This window comes from Cryptotermes secundus, unplaced genomic scaffold, assembly GCF_002891405.2.
Source record: "Cryptotermes secundus unplaced genomic scaffold, Csec_1.0 scaffold667, whole genome shotgun sequence".
In the NCBI taxonomy this organism is placed as follows: Eukaryota; Metazoa; Arthropoda; class Insecta; order Blattodea; family Kalotermitidae; genus Cryptotermes; species Cryptotermes secundus.
In genome coordinates, this window is record NW_019721771.1 from 30,991 (window position 1) to 32,480 (window position 1,490).

Genomic DNA, 1,490 nt, shown 5'->3' on the forward strand with positions numbered 1-1,490 from the left:
CCTGCTCGGAAAGAAGAGTAGAACTTAATACCACATAATTATATCATTTAGCAAGACCTGAATAACATACAACTCAACTGAAAAAACCAATAATATAAACAATATGATCACTCTACCGACAAATGTCTCTTCAATTGAGATACATGTGCCTTTCAAATGATTACACCAGTATCTGGATTTGCCAACTGAACTGTTACAGGAGACTCATCTCACAATCTTTAGTGGTATACGAGATCGTAGATCACTTATAGTGTAACTTGGCGTAACGCTGCCGGGACTTTGAGCTCAACGGGTGCACTCTTACTAGGACCAACTCGCCCACACGAAACTCTGCTCGCCTTCTCCCTGCATCATTTCTACCAGCAACCTTGGCGCGGGCCTTCCTCAGATTTCCCAAGGTCGTCTCCCAGAATTCCCCCATATTCTTAGCATCCTTGTCTAGCTCAAGTTGGAACAATTTCCGTTTAGGCCCCAGGGGATGGTTCAATTCCCGACCCAGAAACAGAGAGACTGGAGTCCCTGCAGTCGACTCGTGCCATGCTGAGTTAAAGGCTAGAGCTAGCGACGAAAGTTGTTCGTCCCAATGAGTGTGTTGAAAGTTATGACAGATAACCAGGGCCACCTTCAAGTTGCGGTTGAAACGTTCAACTTGCGACGCCTGGGGATAATAGCGAGAGGTGGTAATATGTCGAATTCCCCAGGAAAAACACAAGTTATAGAATCTACTCGATTTAAATACAGCAGCATTGTCCGATACAATTGACTGTGGCACTCCAAATGATGGAAATAACTTCTCCACTAGGCAGTTCTTCACGACCTCTGACGAAATTCTCCTAACAGGGTAAATGCAAACAAACTTCGAGAAATCATCAAACACCACCAGCACGGCAATATTTCCTTCTCGACTCCTAACAGTAGGCACCACGAAATCAATAAATACACGCTCCAGAGGGCATGTTACCACTTCTCTACTATGGAGGCCCACGTTGGAATAAGGAAACGGCTTGAGTCTGTGGCAATCCTGACATCGCCTCACGAATGCGCAAACTTTCCGTCTCATGTCTGGCTAGTAAAATACCTTGCTAATATGGTTCAGCTTCTTAGTCGTTTCTAGATGCGCACTCAAGTGGGAACTATGAAAATATTCCAACACCATAGGTGTCAATGACTCAGGAAGAAGATAACGCTTTCCACGGCTTCGCGAAGGAAGATAAACTAACGCGCCATTTAATAACTTGAAATTCTTCACAGCTTGATATCCTTGGACAACCTTCTGATGAATAGTCATACAGAAGGTGTCATTCATCTGGTGTTCCCTGATGGACTGGAAGGCTTCGGGTAGGTGTCCTAAAATTAACCCAGAAAACGTAGCTCCTTCGAGAGGTTCCTCATATTGTCTAGTAAGGCAATCATCCACCACATTGGCCTTGACACTTATGTGGTTCACTCGAAACTTAAAAAGCGCCAGACGCAAAACCCATCGTCCAATC

The 1,490-nt window shown here is 44.6% G+C and overlaps 1 protein-coding gene across 1 annotated transcript; it reads right to left on the reverse strand.

Moving 5' to 3' along the window:
- Positions 1 to 241: 241 nt before the first annotated feature.
- Positions 242 to 1,060, reverse strand: LOC111875759 (uncharacterized protein K02A2.6-like). The gene has a single exon (XM_023872254.1). It carries the CDS (start codon positions 1,058 to 1,060, stop codon positions 242 to 244), a length of 819 nt encoding a protein of 272 aa, XP_023728022.1.
- Between the last annotated feature and the right edge of the window lie 430 nt (positions 1,061 to 1,490).